Genomic DNA, 19655 nt, shown 5'->3' on the forward strand with positions numbered 1-19655 from the left:
AGTCCGTATTGCCCAGTGACAGCCCTGAAACCTGAAGGATCTGCAGAAGGTCTGTATGGAGGAGCGGGCCAAAATCCATGCTAGAGTGTGTGCAAACCTGGTCAAGACCTACAGGAAACGTATGATATCTGTAATACTAAACAAAGGTTTCTGTACCAAATATTAAGTTCTGCTTTTTTATGTATCAAATACTTATGTCATGCAATAAAATGCAAATTAATTACTTAAAAATCATACAATGTGATTTTCTGGATTTTTGTTTTAGATTCCGTCTCTCACAGTTGAAGTGTACCTATGATAAAAATTACAGACCTCTACATGCTTTGTAAGTAGGAAAACCTGCAAAATCGGCAGTGTATCAAATACTTGTTCTCCCCACTGTATATACACACACACACAAAAGTATGTCGACACGCCTTCAAATTAGTGGATTTGGCTAGTGGATTTGGCTAAAATCAAGCACACAGCCATGCCATCTCCATAGACAAACATTGGCAGTAGAATGGCCTGCCCTGCTAGAGCTGGCCCGGTCAACTGTAAGTGCTGTTATTGTGAAGTGGAAACATCTAGGAGCAACAGCGCTGCCGCGAAGTGGTAGGCCACACAAGCTCACAGAACGGGACCACTGAGTGCTGTCCTCGGTTGCAACACTCACTACAGAGCTTCCTCTGGAAGCAACGTCAGCACAATAACTGTTCATCAGGAGTTTTATGAAATAGGTTGTCATTGCCGAGCAGCTGCACACAAGCCTAAGATCTCCATGCGCAATACCAAGTGTCGGCTGGAGTGGTGTAAAGCTCGCCGCCATTGGACTCTGGAGCAGTGGAAACGTGTTCCCCATTTGGCAGTCCAACGGACAAATCTGGATTTGGCGGATGCCAGGAGAACGCTACCTGCCCCAATGCATAGTGCAACTGTAAAGTTTGGTAGAGGAGGAATAATGGTCTGGGGTTTTTCATGGTTCGGGCTAGGCCCCTTAGTTCCAATGAAGGGAAATCTTAATGCTACAGCATACAACGATATTCTAGATGATTCTGTGCTTCCAACTTTGTAGCAACAGTTTGGGGAAGGCCCTTTCCTATTTCAGCATGACAATGCCCCTGTGCACAAAGCGAGGACCATACATACATTTGTCGAGATTAGTGTAGAAGAACTTGACTAGCCTGCACAGAACCCTGACCTCAACCCAATCGAACACTTTTGGGATGAATTGGAACGCCGACTGCAAGCCAGGCCTAATCGCCCAACATCAGCGCCCGACTTCACTAATGCTCGTGACTGAATGGAAGCAAGTCCTCGCAGCAATGTTCCAACAGCTAGTGGAAAGCCTTCCCAGAAGAGTGGAGGCTGTTGTAGCAGCAAAGCGGGGACCAACTCCATATTAAAGATTTGTAGAACAATTCATATTTCACACTGTCACTTTAGCATTTGCATATAACCTACAACATGTCATGGAACTTCTGGAAGCATGGCCCATCCTGCAAAGTGACACAGAACACGTAGAGCTCCCAAAGGAGGTTTCTATACCTCTCCCACTCTTTGCCCTGCGTCCACTCCGGATGCACAACACACACCCTCTCTTGCACCCTTCAAACTTCAACAGCTTTCAAATAGGTTACAACTCGGTCCACACGCCCTGGTGCCACACTCTCCCCTCTTCCTGCCACTGTAGCCGTATCACAAAGTGAATGCACAAGCTGCATTTTGAATACCTTCAGGGACCAGCACCTGCAGTTTCTGGGAAGGGGCCATTGCAGGGTCCCCCACACAATGTACACATTTATGATGGCAATGTTGAGCGTCCCCCAAAACACATACTTCCACCATTTTCTGCCTGTGCGTCCAACATTAGCTCCTCAGTTGGTCAAGATGGTCAACCCCGCCCATTTTCTTGTTATAATCCATTACAAGCTCTGGAACAGATCCTACCACTTAAAAATCACTCCAAAACTCCTACTACTGTCACTTCAGGCCCAGGCTGTGTGGTACAAGGGTGAATGGTGGGACTTGGGGCAGACACATCCCATGAAAACATAGGCTCCCCTCTCAGGTGTGCTCTCCTTCCCCTCCCTCTGCTTCCTCCTCTCCCTCCATGTTCCTCTCCGTCCACATCTCTCTCCCGCCAATCATCTCTAACTCTTCCTCCCTGCCTTTTGCTGCTGAGCCCTGACTCTCCACATCACTTCCTTCTCTTTCACTGCCCTAAAGGAACAGAGGGAGAGGAGAGGAGCAACAAATAGGATGCAATTGTGGTCAGGAACATAATCCCTCTCTCTCACACTGTCTCTCTCTTCCTTCCTCTTTCTTTTTCTCCTTATAAAGGTGTGATACACGCCTCCCATTCCACACATACAAACTCAGTCTCCTCCAATCAACTCTTGCTTTCTTGCCTGACAGACTAACTACAGAGTTCGCCAATGTTAGCTGATTAGTTATGAAGCTGGGCCAGTTTCTAAATGAATTACATCGGTAGAAACAGGACAGAACAAGCTACTTGCTAGCTGGCTATGTAAACAAATATACTATAGCAGCAAAGGGGGGACCAACTCCATATTAAATGCCCATGATTTTGGAATGCGATGTTCGACAAACATGTGTCCACATACTTTTGGTCATGTAGTTTACATGTAACATGTCTACGTCGATCGCATATCAGTAATGAAGGAATAAAAGTCCACTAGTTGTAAACTACATCTCCCCGTTTTATGATTAATTAGCATTCGCACGGTTGACATTAGCAAAGCATGTACATTACAACTCTTCCTCAAGTCCGCGCAACAGTTGTTTCACAACAATTTTTGTGAATAAAATGGTTGATATATTTCCTTCAACATCCTGTGTTGTGTGCTTATTCTTTTACCATTGGTTATGTTCTAGGCTATTTTGAGAACTTAAGGAGCATCAGCTTTATAAAGTATTTATAAAGCATAAATAGCCAACACTGTAGAGGCCACGCAAAAATAATTAACTAATGATTAGTAAATGGTTTATAAGGACCCATATTAACCATTGTATGAATGAAGTAATGATTAGTAAATTAATAAACTATTTACTAATCCATTATAAATGCTTTATTACGTGGAGTTATTATATAGTGCTACCAAAATGTTCTATTACATTTTCAAAAATTATATTCATACACCAAACATTAGGAACACCTTCCTAATATTGAGTTGAACCCCACCCTTTTGCCCTCAGAACAGCCTCGATTCATCGGGGCATGGACTCTACAAGGTGTCGAAAGCGTTCCACAGGGACGCTGGCCCATGTGGACTCCAATGCTTCCCACAGTTGTGTCAAGTTGGCTGGATGTCCTTTGGGTGGTGGACCATTCTTGATACACACGGGAAACTGTTGAGTGTGAAAAACCCAGCAGTGTTGCAGTTCTTGACAAACTGGTGTGCCTAGCACCTACTACCATACCCTGTTCAAAGGCACTTAAATATGTTCTTGCCCATTCACCCTCGGAGTGGCACACATACACAATCCATGTCTCAATTCTCTAAAGACTTAAAAGTCCTTCTTTAACCTGTCGCCTCCCCTTCATCTACACTGATTGAAATGGATTTAACAAGTGACATCAATAAGGGATCAACGCTTTCACCTGGTCAGTCTATGTCATGGAAAGAGCAGGTGTTCTTAATGTTTTGTATACTCAGTGTATATCATGTTTCTTTCACCTACATCTTATTATTTGTCGAAACCGCAACAAAACGAAATACTAGAACACCTTAATAATTTATATATCAAGACATTTTTGATCCATCTGAAACGTGGCCCATCTTATGCACTTGCTGATTAAGATCTTCCTGACAACGTCTTGATTAGGAACAAGCCGCACCAGACGGGCGAGACAGAGGAGAGGGTTAGTGCGTGTCCACATACAGAATATTAAGTTAAATGTATTAAGCGTCTGACTAGCACTAGCAAAATACTTTGAGTGCCTAAGATGCATGGCATACTTTGGAAAAAGGGGAGTTATTTCAGCATACAGAATACCTGTTTTACAGTCGAAAATATTGACCATGTAACCTAGTAATCAGATTCAGTTGTCTGGAAAATAAACATAGCTCATCTCAACAATTCTCTGTCTGGGTAGCAACATGAATATGCCAAGCAAAATTTCCTGGGCCATATTTTACACATGCAAGTGACAGGTCAACCTATTTTTTTGCCTTGCTAATAATAATAAATGGAAACAACTGCTTCGAAGGTGAAGTCTGGAAACCCACTTCTTTCGGTCCTCCTCCCCCAGGTTTTTCCATCTCTCCTGCACAGCAGTGGTGATGTCCTGGAGGCTGGCTGTGGGCTTCTCCTGGAGAACCTCTGCCCGGGTCTCCCTCTCAAACAGGGAGGCAGGCGACAGGGGGGTCTTCATGGCACGGTTATTGATCAAGTCGTAGGCCGTCAGCGCCGCCTGTTTCTCCGTTATAGCGTTGGACACCTTTTTGCCAGGGCTGCTCTGACCCTTGGCCTTGACCTGGCCAAGGTCACTGCTGCATCCGGTGGGCAGATGGACCTTGACGGGCTGCAACGGCTCTCCTGTGGAGGGGTCCGTCAGAGCCGTGCCTCGGCTCCAACTTACTGCTGATAACTGCTCGACGTCTTTGCCTTTGTCAGGACCTTTGTCGTGGTTGTTGAGCCTCTCCAGGCCTTTGGCCGGGCCTGGATTTGTTGTCCCGGTGCAGGTTGAAGCCATGTAATCTTCCAATAGTGGAAATGTCAGGTCAAAGTCCCCTGGATTTAGGTTGACTATCCAGTCTTCAGAGGAAGAGGAGGAGCTAGTGTTTGCTGTCTGGTCACCAGCCACTACCCTGGATGGAGGGCCATCACTGCAGTCAGATGGAGCTTTGGCCACTTTGACACTGTGCTCCTCAAGACTGTCCTCTGCATCAGCGTTTCCCCTACAGTCGCCCAGTGATGGGCCAGCATGCAGGCCGCTGCCTCCATCATATTCTCCAGTGACTGGTGGAGCCTCAGTGGCAGACCCCAACCCAGGGCCATAGAGGGAAACCAACAGCATCTCCACTGCAGCCAGCACAGCCACCTGAGAGTCAAAGTCTCAGTGAGAAATAACACCACACACTAATGCCCATGCTGTTCACTTTTCCCTTTCTGTTTAACAGGAAGTGGCTGTGCATAACTGTTAATTTAGTGTCTCTGGTTAATTACTGCACTTGTCAGCTCCTCCTATTTCAAATGGTGGTGGCTACAGAAGTGATTGGCAACTTACGGTTTACTGTCAGCACTTTCTATTTTTATAAAAGAAAATCAATCAAGTGGTTTTGAGGAGTTACATTTAAGAGAAGTTAAAAAGTAACGAGACCGTAACGGTTACTAGCCAAAGCAAGTACATGGATTCCTTGCTGTGCCGTAGAGGCTACACGTAAGGAAATCGTGAATTTGCTAAATGGATCTCGCATTGCATTTTGCAGTTGAATCAGTCTGAAAGCCAAAAGTAACTGGTTCTGCAGCTGCCCCCCCCATTATATTCTGTTTCCCCTTAGTTCTCTAATCTTTCAACCTGTCTACGAGGAAATAGAGAAAATAATGGAAAACGGCACCTTGTTCTGGAGCAGAATCTGGGTCTTGTCGGGCGTCAGGTTGACATCTACAGTGGATGCGGGAACAGTGATGTTGAGCATCATAGTGGGATAGCGATTGAGGGCAGAGTCTGCCGGGTACTGAGCCAGGTAGTGCTGCCGGACCACCTGATGGTCAAGCAGAGAGAAGGTATCAGAACTGCAGTGATACTATGAGCAATGCTTCACATTGACAGTGTTGTAGCATTTACATAAAGTGACAGTATCAATGACAGAGCGCTACATTGGGGATAATAGACAGGCCTATATGATGACAAAGTGATACTTTAGAGGACCACAATGGAAATAAGCCTTTGGGTTATATTGTGAATGCATTGCGGTCTTCAGCTGGAGCGACTTTATATGTATTTTTAATCTTCGGTTAAATAAAATAAAATACTACTGGGTGCGCTTCTAATAACCACATTTCTAATAGTGAATGTTGTCTATGACTTCCTTGGACGACTTGTGTGAATGTAGGGTGAATGTAACGTGAATACTAGAGCTGGACGATATGGACAAAAATCCATATCGCAATAAAGTGCCTGAAATGATGTGATAAAGATAAATAGAACGATACGTTTATAAAACTTTTTGTTTTACTATCCTTGAAACTACTAGTAATAGTTTGATGGTTGTAGCCATCAATTGTCCCATTAACAATCACCCATATTAGAAAACTTATTTCATTTCAAAGGTTATATTTCTTTAGTATAGGCTACTTATTATAATGAACAAAATCAGCAAAAAGTGATCGGTATGGTCCGTGTCGATAATGTTTGGTTTATCGTCCCAGCTCTAGTGTACAACTACAGGAAGAGAACAAATATTTTGTCCAAGCAACTTCAAAGGCTCTTGTTTATAGAACAACTCAATTACATTGGCTGCTGATTTTCTTTACCTAAACCACAACAAACATCATATGTACATTTCACTAACACAAAAAACGTTTTTACCTTCAGGATATCCTTCTGGTGGACTGGTCGATCATTCACAAAGATAAATGTTTTGTCGGGGTTACTGGAGCTTGCTAAAGAGCAATCCATACCAGGTCTGGGAAAGAATCCATCTATTACAATCTGTTAAAATAAATAAAACCAACATAATAACTGAGGAACAATTTATCAGTGCAAAACAATATAATATTTTCTACATTTATATTTTGATCTCACTTCATACCAAGTGGCCCTGCCTTTTAACATGCATATTACACAGGCAGGTACAATGTAATACATGGGTTCCCTTTTGTGATAGCAAATTCATCAGGGACCCCCCTCATAATCAGAACAACTCTAGTGCGCTAAACATGGATTACAGGGAGTTAGGGCTGGGCGATATGGCCTAAAAATAATATATACATTTTTTCCAACTTATGGGCGATTCACATCTCGATTTTTAAAACCTCTAAATAAGCTTTATTGCACAATTGCAGTGCCTTCAGAAAGAATTCATACCCCTTGACTTATTCCACATTTTGTTGTGCTACAGCCTGAATTCAAAATTGATTACATTGATTTTGTTTCTCACAATACCCCATAATGACAAAGTGAAAACTTGTTTTACAAATGTTTGCAAATGTATTGAAAATAAAATACAGAAATATCTCATTTACATACTATAAAGTATTCACACCCCTGAGTCAATACTTTGTAGAAGCACCCTTGGCAGCGATTACAGCGGTGTCTTTCTGAGTAAGAGCTTTCCACACCTGGATTGTGCAACATTTGCCCATTATTATTTTTCAAAATTCTTCAAGCTCTTGTCAAATTGGTTGTTGATCAATGCTAGACCACTATTTTCAGGTCTTGCCATAGATGTTCAAGAAGATTTAAGTCAAAACTGTAACTCGGCCACTCAGGAACATTCATGGTCTTCTTGGTAATCAACTCCAGTGTAGATTTGGCCTTGTGATTTTAAGTTATTGTCCTGCTGAAAGGTGAATTCATCTCCCAGTGTCTGGTGGAAAGCAGACAACCAGGTTTTCCTCTAGGATTTTGCCTGTGCTCCATTCCGCTTCTTTTTTTCCTGAAAAACTCCCCAGTCCTCAACGATTACAAGCATACCCATTACATGATGCAGCCACCAATATGCTTGAAAATATGGAGAGTGTTATTCAGAAATGTGCTGTATTGGATTTGCCCCAAACATAACACTTTGTATTCAGGACAAAAAGTGTATGGCTTTGCCACATTTTTTGCAGTATTACTTGAGTGCCTTGTTGCAAACAGGATGCATGTTTTGGAATATATGTATTCTGTACAGGCTTCCTTCTTTTCACTCTGTAATCTTAGGTTAGTATTGTGGAGTAACTACAATGCTGTTGACCTATCCTCAGTTTTCTCCTATCACAGCCATTAAACTCTGTAACTGTTTTAAAGTCACCATTGGCCTCATGGTGAAATCCCTAAGCCGTTTCCTTCATCTCTGGCAACTGAGTGGTGACTGGGTGTACTGACACACCATCCAAAGTGTAATTAATAACTTCAACATGCTCAAAAGGGATATTCAATGTCTGCTTTATTTATTTTTTACCCATCTACCAATAGGTGCCCTTCTTTGCAAGGCATTGGAAAAACCTCCCTGGTCTTTGTGGTTGAATCTGTGTTTGAAATTCACTGCTCGCCTGAGGGACCTTACAGATAATTGTATGTGTGGGGTTCAGAGATGAGGTAGTCATTGAAAAAATCATGTTAAACACTATTATTGCACACTGAGTGGGTCCATGTAACTTATGTGACTTGTTAAGCACATTTTTACTCCTGAACTTATTTAAGCCTGCCATAACAAAGGGGTTGAATACTTATTGACTCAAGACATTTCAGCTTATAATTTTTTTTTCATTTGTAAAAATGTCAAAAAAACATAATTCCACTGACATTATGGGTTATTTTGTGTAGGCAAAAGTCAAGGAGTGTGAATACTTTCTGAAGGCACTGTAAAGGTCAATACACTGCATTTCAAACAGTCGAGAATAATCTAATGAATTCAGGGCTTGTAAAGTTATACCTAGGCTAAATATAAGCCTTCACACTATTTATTATTTGATCAGAATAGTTTAACCTGCTTTTTTGCAATAATCACTGATCTGGCTGTCAAGTCTATGAAAATGCCCTTTCTGTTACAAATGTAACCAGACTCATGCACAACGCACATCCACTGATAATGACCAACTTACGGTAGCAGGCGTTATAAAACGTTAACACAGGTCCCATTAACAATCTCTCAAGCACAAGCCAGCTAACCTTTATATTTATAGTCTAGCCAACTTGGATCTATTTGCTTGCTAATATGGTAGAACAGTTGAACTGTTATGAACACACCCTCCTGTCCATCTACAACTGTTTGAATAGCCTGTTCACTTTGTTTAGATGTTGAAATCAAGTTGCCTAGCTACCTGAATAAGAAGATGCTTATTCCTCAGAATTCCTTATACAAATGCATCTTTTTAATGCTCATTGCACATTTATAAAACACAGACTAGTGGTACATGGTACCGCAATGCCGCACAATAGAAAGTGAGCATACATTTTCCAATCATGTTCATTGTTGATCCTCCCGTCTTAGTAGGTTGTGCTCTGTTCAACATTTTGGGAGTTGAGACATAAAAAGGGTATCGTTACAAAGGTTAAGTTCTCTATTAGGGTAAAATAATGTCTCAATGTGTTTCGGTGTCCATATGACCGATTACGTCGGACCAAACCTCAAATGCAAATACCAAGTTGAAACCGCTTGTTGTCAGAGAGGAAGAAGTGATCTTTAGTTTCTTTGTTGTTGTGAGTGGCAGGGGGAGGGGCTTGTTGTCTGTGTGCGAGTGGGAAGGTGCACACAGTACAGAAGGAATGAAGGAGACGAGACCAAAAAGACAAAACACTCAAAAACAGAAGTTGAAAAAAATACTTGATTCTTGCGATACAGGTATTTGGAACATCGTGTTAAAACAAATTCGATGTACACATTGTTACATAGCTACTGCAGTTAAACATGCTTTTTGCATAATTTATAACAATATGTACCGATACTGTACTTACAATGCATCTGTCATTTAAATACCATGTAAAAGTAGTCAAATAAAAGGTACTAAAGGGATAGTTCACCCAAATTAGAAAAAAAACGTATTTGTTTCCTTCTATGGACAAGGAGAGACAGTAATCTATGCTTTCGTTGTTTACCTAGGCCAGCGCTTCCCAAACTCGGTCCTGGGGACCCCAAGGGGTGCACGTTTTGGTTTTTGGCCATGCACTACACAGCTGATTCAAATAATCAAAGCTTGATGAGTTGATTATTTGAATCAGCTGTTTAGTGCTAGGGCCTAACCAGAAACCAGTTACCCAATATTAGAATGTTTTAAAATTTCACGCCAAAATCTTAAAATAACTTCAAACCAAGTCTTTGAGCAATATAATCCCAGTGACTTTGAAATTTTAAAAAGTACACTATCAAATCGATTCATGCCGTATCCTCAAGGGTTTCACATCTTTAAAAAGGTATAGTTCACCCAAATTACAAAATTACATATTGGTTTCCTATGTCTATGAACAAGGCATGACAGCAATCCATGCTTTTTTTTGTTGCATTTGTGGCACAAATCCCATTCAAGTGACGGGGACTGATATTAGCATTTTTCTCACATCATGTTCAAATTATCTATAAGTGACTTTGTTAAGCTTCACAATCAATTTTAGATCCTGTCAGATGATTTGGACATAACGTGTGAAAAACACCCATATCGGTCCCATGACTTGAATGGGATTTGTGCCACAAATGCTAAAACATTAGCATGTGGAAACAGTGCTAAGGGAAACTAAACAAAAGCATGGATTGCTGTCATACATTGTCCATAGACTGCTTACAGGGTAGGGAAACCAGTCATTTTGTAATTTGGGTGAAATATCCCTTTAAGGATTAACTTTTTTTTTTTCAACAGAAACATCACAAGCTGTTCACACTTGGAAACTGTTTGGACAACCAATGACATCGAACTGCTGTTTCCAAGCTTCTTAATTCTAGGAATTAAATGTTGGCGGCATGTGATAGACGAAAGTGTTGGCGAAAAGAGAACCAGCTCCAAATTACTCAATTAGCCACCATGTACTGCATAACTCAGGCAAACAATTCTAAATTAACAAGCTCTGCAGTTGGCGAGCATTACGGCCATATAATTGGAGTTTTAACGAACTCTCTAATTACTGTCATTGAAACCTTGACAATAGCCATGTACATTACGTATACTTTGCCATTAAAACATTTGTCAATTACTGTGACACAGGTGATCCTGCCCACTGTCTGCCTGTCCATGAATGAGCTCTATTATTATGAGTCGTGTAGAGGTATCTGGGCCTCATTGGCAGCAGTGTTCACTGCCACAGGACCCCGCTCTAGAAATTACAAAAGCTGTACAGCAAAACTGACCCAGGTTCACCGCAGATACTCGTTGACACACTTACAGATAAGCCTCTTGAAAACTCTCGATTTGTCAAGGCGTGACCACGAGTATGGAGTTCTTTACAAAAAAATAGTTTTAATACAAAATGTTTCAAACAATTTGTCTTGCCTAAGGTGATGAAATACTAAATATAATAGGCACCAAAGTTAAAAGGAAAATAACAAAACAAACTAAGTAAGACCTTTGAGGTTTGAAATCTGCAAGACGACCTACCTAAATCTGCAAAACAGAAGTCCTAGGATTGACGCAGGCCAGGGTCCTAAGATTGACTCAAACTTTTCTCAGGTGACCTGAGCAGCGGGCCAGGCTGTGTTCCCCAGTCTGTCTGCACACATCTTCACGTGTCACACCCATGCGCTCGGAACTGGAACACATCTTGGCTTGGTGTCCTACCCGATGAGTGATCATCTCTCCCTGGCTAATGACTGATTACTCAAGCAGACCTCTCACCGCATAAATTAAAAGGGTGGGTCTATAGGACATTCTAAGAATGTTGAGAGGAAAAACCCAAATTGGTAGACAAAAACATTTCCTTATCTGGATAATGAGTTTCATGAGCCAGACTTAAGGCTAATGTTATGTAACAGGCAAGAGAGGGACAAATTGCAAAGCAATCAATGTAGCTGGGCTATATGTAATGCGTTACCGCAAACAAAAGAACACACTATCCTCACACATGGAAGATGTAGTTCCAGGGACACATTGTTCTGGTTTTAGATTGGCACACTGCTCATTTTAAATGAGCAATGCAAAACTTCTCATAACTTCTTAACACATAGTAAATGAAAAGCCAGTTAATTGATGCAACGCTATTTGAGGATGTTGTTTCTTCTCGTTCTGCTCATTAGGTCAAGTTATGGGAGCACCAATGGCACCTTTGCCACAAAGGGCATGGTTGTGTGTTGTCACGTTGCCAAAATGAGTGTCACATTTTGTTCCACAAGAGGCATGGCCCCTACATCAACTTGCCAGAATTGCGTGTGGAATCTTTGAACTGGATTCCGTGATCGCTAAGCTTCGGCGAAAGAAGGGGGAGCCAATAAGCGTTCTTTCATTGCTACTGGGAGGACAAAGGCCAATGAACCTTCTCATAACTGGGACCCAGAGTCCTGCTGAAAAATAACAACAAAGCAAACGGGGGAAAGGGACTTGTGCTCCATATCTGTCAGGCCACATTAGCCGGGAGATGCACGGCAGGTAGCAGCCACACAACACCTACCATGACCAAGCAGAAACTTAACGCTCCACAGCCAACTCAATTACCAGCAGCAAAGCAAATCTCTCACACAAGGAGAAAAGGGCATAGACATAGCTGCCGAACAGCCAACCAACATCATATACTCGCTTGAAATCACGAGTTCTTGGTGTAGTCATTTAATAAGCTTGCTGTCTAGTATTTCTCTTGGGTTTCTCACACACACACACGGTGGGCCTGTCCATTCTGTAGCTGAACCACCACCATCCAGAGCAAGGTTCATGCAGACTGTGGAACACACCCAGGATATGGAGAGAGGGTCTCTGGGAACCCTGGTGTTGGCCAAGACTGGAGGGCAGTGGGAGGACGAGTGGCTGGGTGCCAGTGCAGCCGTGCTATGTCTCTCTATGACGCTGGGCCATCCACATGCACCACAGGTCACACAATCTCTTCTAATTTAATTCAGTGCCACATTTGTTACAAGGGTACGAATGGCTTTGTCTTGTAAAGACAGTTCTGGTATATCGTTTCATGATTGCCCCTTCCATTTGCATCACACGCCATTCGAGTCACACGGTGCTCTGACTCTTTACATGTCCTCTTTTTCTATTTTGGAGGCAGGATTCAGTATTATAATGTATGTAATGATGAACAACAGAAGCACCTGTGACCGTGACATGGTATCATAATGGGATTACTTATTGTGTAGGATCTGTCTATATGGGTATAGTTAGGATAGTTTAAACATCAGGTCCCAATTCAGAACAAAAAGAGAACTCAGATGTAAATTATGCAAAAAGGTCACACCCCATCCTTAATGGTGCCCAGTTTTTGTATCTCTCATTGTACTCTTGGTTAGGGGAATCTCAGGGCACTTATTGTAAAACCCAGAAAAATATGACTGACATATACTTTTGGGAGAGAATGAAATCAATAAAATAGTAATTGGTGTCATTGAGCACTGCAGGAGGGGACAGTACTGCAAAACCAGCAATGTTTAAGTCAAGCTCTGTGTGGACACCTCCAAGAACAGCCACCTGCTAGCAGATTTCAGGACTGAGGTATTACATTAAAGCCCTTGACTGTGGCTAATGTGTAGCCTTGCTTGATCAAATTGCATGTGGCGCATGAGACTACATTATAATAGCCACTCGAAAGAGGGTTCAATCAAAACAGATTGGGAGTTTCTGGGGTAAGGCCAACAACGTTGGTCCTGTGCTGTGTTTTAGAATTCATATCTAATTTCAGTTTTTCACTTATTTAGCATAGTTAAATTGCATTATTGCAGTAGAACAGCAATGTTTTATCTATGATAACTGGTTTGGATGGACCAGTGCCATGACGGAGTGATGCTGGTGTGAGTGTTTGACTGACCTCTGGTTGTTGATGGTGGACGGGGAGCAGGTGGGCCACAGCGTTGGGCCCCAGTGTAGCCATGAGAGCCATCCTGTGATCGGACACCTTGGCCTTCTGCCACACCACCACCTGCAACAACACGCAGCAGCTTATTTTCAGTCTGGCTAAAAAAAGACCACCTGTCGGATCTCGAAATCAAGACAGTAGACGCTGACCACCAATCAAAGCCTCTCCTGTAGCACTTCCCTTACCTGTGTGGTGGCACAAGAGGGGCTAGGAGAGAGGTTTACTGTGTCAACTGTTCTAGAAAGACCTGAACCAGACCAGGGGGTTTGGGGAAAGCTAGAGAACAAGCTAGTGCGCACTGGTGCATATGTCAGGTCACATACTGTGAGAGCAGTTCTACTGAATCAGCAAGTCTGCTCGGACCTTGGAGCTTGTAAAACGGACACTAGTTCACACCACTCTCAAATCAGCATGTATCTGAGCATATTATTCAACCCAATGGATCAATGTCCAATACATAATGGAAGCTGACCACAGTGGCCACAAGGTTACACAATCTTCCTCATCACTGTGCACCCTCCACCGAGGCAATGGATTCCTCAGATTTTCTTTCGTATCAGATGTATGTGAGAGGAAAGTAGTCCAGGAGAAAGAGCGAACACATTTTCACACCCACGGGTGGGCCTGTCATTGGTGTGTCCACAAGCGAGTACATCTCCAGGGTGTTGATTTCTGATAGCATGCTGCCCGCAGCAGCACACGTCTATGCTATGAAATATGCAATTTAGTGACTGTAAACAGATCACTCCCGTAAAAAGCACTTGGAGAAGCCATGAAACCTAACACAGGCTGAAGTGCAAAGTTCGGGATACGGGATATGTCTCCCAACTGCTGATGCCATGAAATGGGGGCACACTCCTCCCATGATGATCTCCGAGTGGTTTCAATGAAAAGTATACGGTGGTCGTGTAACTCCTCTGACCCCCTCCCCTAATGTTATATTCCAAGTGGCCACTGATTGAAACTGAATCTCAAATCAAATCGTTTTGGCTGCGTACACTATTTGCAGATGTTATCGCAGGTGCAGAGAAATGCTTATGTTTCTAGCTCCAACAGTGCAGTAATATCTAACAAAACAAAATACACACATAAAAAAAAAAATAAAGGAATTAAGAAATATCAGAACGAGCAATGTCAGAGTCTGGAATATAAATATATACACTGAACAAAAATATAAATGCAACATGCCAATGATGTCTCAAGTTGAGGGAGCGTGGAAATGGCATGCTGACTGCAGGAATGTCCACCAGCGCTGTTGCCAAAAAATGTCATGTTAATTTCTCTACTATAAACCACCTCCAACGTCGTTTTACAGAATGTGGCAGTACGTCCAACCGGCCTCACAACTGCAGACCACGTGTAACCACGCCAGCCCAGGACCTCCACATCTAGATTCTTCACCTGCGGGATCGTCTGAGACCAGCCACCCGGACAGCTGATGAAACTTTGGGTTTGCACAACCAAAGAATTTCTGCACAAACCGTCATAGGGAAGCTCATCTGCGAACTCGTCGTCCTCACCAGGGTCTTGACTTGATTGCAGTTAGGCATTGTAACCGACTTCAGTGGGCAAATGCTAGCCTTCATTGGCCACTGGCACGCTGGAGTGGTGTGCTCTTCACAGATGAATCCCGGTTTCAACTGTACCGGTATCTGTGACCAACAGATGCATATCTGTATTCCCAGTCATGTGAAATCCATAGATTAGGGCCTCATTTATTTATTTCAATTTACTGATTTCCTTATATGAACTATAACTTAGTCAAATCTTTGAAATTGTTGCGTTTATATTTCTGTTCAGTGTAAATTACATCTGTATTTCATTTTCAATAAATTTGCACAAATGTCTAAAAACTTGTTTTCACTTTGTCATTATGGGGTATTGTATGTAGATGTAATCAATTTTGAATTCAGGCTGTAACACAACAAAATATGGAATAAGTCAAGGGGTATGAATAATTTCTGAAGGCACCGTACCTGCGTATGACACTGATCTACAAGTCAGATAACTGTGCGCACAGTGCGGGAGAATCATTGGCGTGAGCAGCTGCAAGGTAGCTAGGCATACCCTATCCCTGTTCTAATTTACGTAGGCTACACCTGTGCGGCACCTTCAGCATTCAGATGTTTGTAAAATGGCTTTCGCAACATGAAATCATAGGCTTTATTGCAGGACAACCAATGCAACTTGCTGGGTCATTCTTACCAAATGCGCTGTAGAAAATGGTGTTTTACCGGCGGAGCTGTGTGGGCTACCGGAGTTGACACAACTCACATCTTGCGGATTGCACATGTAACTGCTGATTGAGGCTTTTCGGTCATTTTTACATGAACAGGGTAAAAGTGTAATTTCATAACAAGGACATCAATAATTTTTGTGAGCTGCACTGGTCGGAACAGGAGAAGAGAGCAGCTCTCCTCCGTAAAGTTCCAAATGGTCAAAAACATTCGCTTTTGTGACATGGGTGAAATCCAAAGCTGTGTTATATTAATTGGATATGTATGTCTTAGCTAATTTCTAAAGATAAATATTGACATATTATTAGCTCAAAACATTTTTATCTTCTATATGACAAGTTAATCACTGGGTGATGAGAATTTCAGATAAAAAGTGGGGGGGACAAAAACATAAATTGCCCCCCTCAATCTGATCGTGGTAGATGCTCAGTCTGCCCTATGGCTCAGCTCACACACTACATCATACAAACACACACACACACACACACAGAGAGGTCAGCTGAGACAGATCCAGCTCAGATCTAATCGTTTCAAACTAAAAGTATCGTTCCTGTATAGTATCGGAGCCCATGTATCTAGATGCGTATCGAATTGTGCTTGTAAGGAGAGATGCACATCCCTAGAATAAGATTATCTACCATTTTAAGCCCCATCAAGACACCACTAACGTATCAAATCATAGACAGCATTAATGACGTTTAAACAGTGATTACTGGAGTTGGTATGCAGGGATTGGTTTCATGGAATATACAGATGAGGACACCTTGTGGTAAGAAGTATAAGTGTGTGCAAAAGATTCATAAATAATGAGAATGAAGTTGTACCTTATTGTGAGTGAGGGTGAGTCTCAGCTCTGGTTTTATAATGGCATAGGCCATGAGCAGGTCCTGCACCTTCTTCAACTCCTCCTTGCACTTCTTCGTGTTGGCGTAGTACTGCCTCCTCACTGGGAGATTCTTAAAAAGCTTCAGTGCACAGACTGTGGTACCTGAAAAGACATCAAAGCTCATGTCTACCCATAACATTTTTCTCTGTTAAGTATACATAATAAATATTGTTGGAAACTGAGGGAATCAATCCTCTGTTTCAGTAAAAAGCAAAAAGACAAACCTTGCCCTAGGTGAGAGGGCTTCTGGGAAACAACACTTCCCGTGAGGTCAAGCGTGTACTGGGTCCCGACGTCATCCTCGGACGTCTTTGTCGTGACAGCTACCTGGCGGGAGACAACGGGACAAATCTATCACTGCTGCTTAGTACCGCTTTGGACTTTTTGGAGCAGAATTGTGTAAAAGACAGCTATGTCTGACCTCTGCCACAGCGCAGATGGAACCCAGGGCCTCTCCTCTGAAGCCATATGTCGCCAGGTGCTCCAGGTCATCGTGGCTGCTGATCTTAGAGGTGTAGTGTTTCACAGCCATCACAGCAGTATCAGCAGCTTTGATGCCAGAGCCATTGTCTCTGATTTCTATTCGATCCAGACCATAATTCTCCTAAGACACATGACATACACAAAAAACAGAGAATGCAGTTCATTAAGAAATTGAAGTCAGTTCAGTATTGTCCCATCAAAGAGTCTCAAAAGCAGATTGAGTTTTGTGTCCTATTAACACCTAAGTTCTTAAAGTACCTTTTGTGGGTTGATCTTTCAATATTTTAGTGTCCACTGCAGCTTAGTTTCCAATTCAAGAGGAGAAAGTACAAGAAAATAATAAATTGTGCTTCAATAAAACATTCGCTTCCTTCCTTCCATACAGGCAGGTTTATGTGCTAGATGCTTGGAGGGCTTTTGATATTGATGATGTGGTGTTCACAGTTCCGGAAAAATGTTTTCCTCTTCATAAGTGGATTTGCTTTCCTCTTGGCAATATAGGAGAAGAGTTGGAGATATTAGTCCAATAAAAAAGCTTCACTATGTCCTCAGAGGCTGGCTGTGCTGCCTGAAAGGATTACTGCTGACAGCTCATTAAGAAATGGCTTTGAAGTGGGCAAAGACTGCACTGATGAGAGTGAACTCAAGTATTCCGCCATGCCAAGAAAAACAAGCTCACACTGAGAGCAGGTGAGCCGAGCCCACTCGAAATGGGAAAATATCTTAGGAATTCAGATGACATGACCATGAGTACACTACAACCATTTCAGACAGTATTGGGAGTTGGAGACAGTGTGTGTGTGGCTAGCTACATTCATTTTTTCATGACAGGTTAAACAGCATCCCTTAAAGGACAATTCTGCCACTTTTCAACCTTATATTCATTATCTCCAGCACCAAACCATTGTGTCTACATATGTGAAAACAGCACGTTTCTATGATCTGTGGTTCAAAAGACAAGGTCCTAAAAAAATGCAGGGTAGAAGTAACCCTTTACGCTCGTACTCGTATACGGGTTGAAAATGGCAGATTTGGGCACTTATAAGCGCCTAAATTGGAACGTAGTGCCTGTACAGTAACATGCTATACATGACGCTAGAGCTCTGGCTCTGCGCTTCACAGTGCTGTATGGTTTTGACTGACAGCTGTTCTGAATTTGAGGCGACAAGAAGTTACCCCCATCCCTTCCGGTAATTGGGCAACTTTTGCACATTTTTTGTTGTTTGCGTGAGTGAAATGCTGTAAATTAAGATTACTATGTATTTTGACAGATGAGGATTATAATAAATACCTCTTTGATGTCATACAAGCAAGCCATATGAGTCCAAATGTGCACTTCACATTTCCAAATCATAAATCTCTTGTTACATACAATGTCTACTTTTATGAAAACTATGTTTGATGTAGTTACAAGATGACATGGCGTCATACCCTGGGTTGTTCTGAACAGAATGAGCCTGTTTGTTTATTTAAGAAAATGTGCGCAGCAAACACACCTGAATGCACTCATGACTCCTTTCTATGCGCACCAAAATGATGATCTGTTTCTCTGAATTGCCTTGTGAAAGCCTAACACTCTAAGATTGTATTTTATAACTTAGTTAGTCATGTTGGCAATAGAACAAGCTTTCAAATCATGATAGATTGCGATTTATAATGGACTGTTTTTGGATTGCGTAAACAATTGCTTTTGAACTGTGCACACAACGGACCACTACTAGGCTACCTGACACCCCATGTAGAAATACGTCGTTTTAACATATGAATAAACTTATTGTGCTGGAGATAATGAAAATTTGGTTGAAAAGTGGTGTAATTGCCCTTTAAGTAGGCCAAATTCTTGCCAGGGAAAGCAAGTCAAATATGTGCTTTAGAATGTGACAATTTCAACATGCCATTAGTGATTTTCATGTGCTTCCCTGGCCACAGTAATGGGTAAAATAATATTTTACCAGTTTAATGTCGATGCTCAAGGCACCAGCATCCAAGGAATTCTCCAGCAGCTCCTTCACCACGTTTACGACAGAGGTGACGACCTGACAGCTGGAAAGAAGCCGCACCGTGTCTGCAGGCAGCTGTTTCATGATTTGTTACGGTTTATGGACACCTGCAATATGGAGGGGGAAAAATGATGTGACATTGTAGTGCAATGAGCTGTCACTCACAACACAATTGCTAGCTAACTTGTTGGCTGAGTAGCGTTAAATTAGCTAGCAAGGGTGTATTCATTCCGCCGATTCTGTTGCTAAACGTTTCTTAAACGGAATAGAGAGGGACTTCACTGAATTTATCCAATAGAAACTCTCGTTTTAGTTGCAGCTAATTAATATACCCATGGTTGGCTGAGTGAATAACGTTAGCGTTGAATTAACGTTAACGTTAGCTAGTTAACTAACCTTACCTGCCA

At 42.2% G+C, this 19655-nt stretch overlaps 1 protein-coding gene across 3 annotated transcripts in view; it reads right to left on the reverse strand.

Moving 5' to 3' along the window:
* pms1 (PMS1 homolog 1, mismatch repair system component) overlaps positions 1-19655 on the reverse strand; it is a 71867-nt gene that overhangs the window by 52009 nt on the left and 203 nt on the right. For 2 of the 3 annotated variants that reach the window (XM_041864134.1, XM_041864125.1), the window contains exons 2-9: positions 19201-19355; positions 17187-17369; positions 16990-17092; positions 16704-16867; positions 13595-13705; positions 6539-6661; positions 5565-5711; positions 4233-5047 (exon numbers count right to left, since the gene is read on the reverse strand). In XM_041864134.1, the coding sequence (XP_041720068.1) occupies positions 4233-5047; positions 5565-5711; positions 6539-6661; positions 13595-13705; positions 16704-16867; positions 16990-17092; positions 17187-17369; positions 19201-19332 (1778 nt within the window). In that variant the 5' untranslated portion in view covers positions 19333-19355. Of the gene's footprint in view, positions 1-4232; positions 5048-5564; positions 5712-6538; positions 6662-13594; positions 13706-16703; positions 16868-16989; positions 17093-17186; positions 17370-17506; positions 17549-19200; positions 19356-19655 lie in introns of those variants that run through there. The other variant, XM_041864144.1, reaches the window with a different exon arrangement.

This window comes from Coregonus clupeaformis, chromosome 4 (genome assembly GCF_020615455.1).
Source record: "Coregonus clupeaformis isolate EN_2021a chromosome 4, ASM2061545v1, whole genome shotgun sequence".
NCBI lineage: Eukaryota > Metazoa > Chordata > Actinopteri > Salmoniformes > Salmonidae > Coregonus > Coregonus clupeaformis.